This window comes from Ciona intestinalis, chromosome 10 (genome assembly GCF_000224145.3).
Source record: "Ciona intestinalis chromosome 10, KH, whole genome shotgun sequence".
Taxonomy (NCBI): Eukaryota; Metazoa; Chordata; class Ascidiacea; order Phlebobranchia; family Cionidae; genus Ciona; species Ciona intestinalis.
Genome location: NC_020175.2, coordinates 1,505,198 through 1,507,693, shown reverse-complemented (window position 1 = coordinate 1,507,693; position 2,496 = coordinate 1,505,198). Strand labels below are relative to the sequence as shown.

At 36.1% G+C, this 2,496-nt stretch overlaps 1 protein-coding gene across 1 annotated transcript in view; it reads right to left on the bottom strand.

Moving 5' to 3' along the window:
* The window catches only part of LOC100184741 (putative uncharacterized protein DDB_G0285119), a 10,587-nt gene that overhangs the window by 4,677 nt on the left and 3,414 nt on the right, over nucleotides 1-2,496 (bottom strand). Inside the window, exons 2-3 of the mRNA XM_009861640.3 lie at nucleotides 1,006-1,073; nucleotides 743-836 (exon numbers count right to left, since the gene is read on the bottom strand). Of these exons, the coding sequence (XP_009859942.1) occupies nucleotides 743-836; nucleotides 1,006-1,073 (162 nt within the window). The remainder of the gene's footprint in view (nucleotides 1-742; nucleotides 837-1,005; nucleotides 1,074-2,496) is intronic.

Here is a 2,496-nt window from a genome sequence, read left to right as displayed (position 1 = left end):
ACAAGGTGTTAGCCCGTGTGATAATGACTGTCGTTTTCCGGCCACGCAACGATAAAGTAAGTTACATTCATTCATTCATTTTTATTAAATGCTATTCTTAGTCAACCTACCAAATTGTATTTTTGATTTTCTCAGCTTCACTTGTTTTACATGGTAGCCAAACTTGGCCTGTCTACTTCCCCAACACTTGCTGGTAGTACAGGTTCAATCTGAAAAGGCTCAATACCTATTGCTAGTGGACTAGGATCTTCACTTACGTCACTTCTTCAGATAAAATACTTCTACCTGACTATACATCACACACTTTTACATTATTGTTAAATGACAAATTTAAATAATGTAATACTGTAATACACTTACAAACAATTTAAAAAAAACAAAATCAGGCCACGGCAATACCTACGCATATTTCTTAATTTAAAAGTAAAAGAAAGCACTATGTCGACGGTACACTCTGCTTTGCTGCAAACATAAATTCCTTTTTTTGCTAGCAAAGCCGAAATCAGCTGATCGGTTAGAACAGATCGTGACCTAATTTACGTCATAGTACCTGCGAGTGACGCAACAATAGGCGATTTTTTGGTACTTTTTAAAACGTTTTTTTGGGCAAACTAATTATTGTTTTCACATAAAAAATACCACAGATAAGATTTAATAAGTGTAAATTTTCATTAAAAACCAACTTTTATGAGCACGGTCCAGACACTTTAAGTAAACATGAATAAAGGAACTCAGCACTAACCAACATTGTTATTCTTGTACTTGGATAATTCACTGATTAATTTCCTTGCAATTTCATAACTCTTCGTATTTTCATCATGTAACACCTTTGGCTTCTAAATAATGTTTAATACGAGTTTGAACACCATCACTGTTGTAAGAGCAGGTAAGGGATCTATTATATTAAACGGAAATTGCTTTGAACAGGTTTTGTGACATATGCTTATTGCCAATCTTTTGAACAGGTACCTACTGCTATTAGCATTGAAGTTTACAATTGCTTACCTTATGTGCTGGTTTGCTTTTATAATCTGGTGTTGTTTTTCTTCCATGCTTGGGACCAGAGCATGGCACTATAAATAACAAGATTCATGCCCGAACAGTTATCAACTGCATTTCAATTGCAAAAAAACTTTCAGAATAAATGACCAAGGTGATACTAGAATACATAAATTATAGTGGCTATTTTTGATACCTTCAACTTGTATCAAAATTTTTCTACCAAACTAGCTTTGCATACGTTATAGGGTAATCGGGGTACAACCAGGAGGGCTGTTTTACTGTTATAATAGTCTATTAATTATAACGTTTCATAATATAACAATCGGAAAGAATGTACCTACTGCCCCACCAACCACGAGATCGAAACTTCGTGTATGAGTGTCACTTACACTCTTCTTACATTTTATGAGTGTCACTTACACACTTTTTACACTCTGCGCCGGGATAGGAAATAAAGGAAGAGGCATGCGGTAGCATACATTTGACACCTAACAAACAAAGCAATTGTTGTGAATTTATTCTCATGAAAAGTAACGTAATGAAACTCTGGTTCTCGTGTGCCAACAAACAATGTTTTTTGGCTTCTGTCCAAGCTCGACCTGGGCGATACTTTGTAATATCATATTCAGTGCTGCGATTCGTTGCCAGGTGTCGGCGAGCGCAATTTTCGACGTCCAAATTGTCACGAGAAACTTAATTATTCTGACGACATATTACGTCACATTAGTGGCGGATCTAGAGGGGTCTGTTGGTGTTTGAACATCTCCCTCAGAAATTGTATATACATATTTTCGCTTACGTAGCTCTAGACGAAAAACTGCGCGTCAAAGTAATGATCGTTTGTAGTTGATTTAAATCAAAATTCTGGGACTTAAAGTCAATTATATTACAACTGCTTTTAATATGTGTGACTGATTTTGTAATCGTTATCTATATTATCTTATCTACACGCTGACGAAAACATCGCCTGTCTCCCGATTCAGACTATACGAACAGAGAAATTGGATAATTCGTAATCGTAATTTGTTACGAAGCGCTAGGGTTACAAGAAAAGATTACCCGCTGTTATGAACAAAATAAAGGCTTGAATCTATAGTGGCGAAATAGGTCTGGCCAGTGGCCACCATGCTTTAGCTAAACCATAGATATATTTAGGTATATATGGCTAAACACAAATTGTATTCACATCACATGCTTGTTGTGTTCACGTGCATAGAAAGCATAGGCGCCGAGTACGCGTAGGCGCGGAGGCGGCGCCTTGTGTTTGAAATGTCCGGAGAACGAGAATATTTAGGCATGCGAAATTGTATATACATATTTTCATGCTTACGTAGCTCTAGACTGTAAAACTGCGCGTCAAAGTAATGATCGTTTGTAGTTATTTAAATCAAAATTCTGGGACTTAAAGTGCAATTATATTACATGCTTTTAATATGTGTGACTGATTTTGTAATCGGTTATCTATATTATTTTATCTACACGCTGACGAAAACA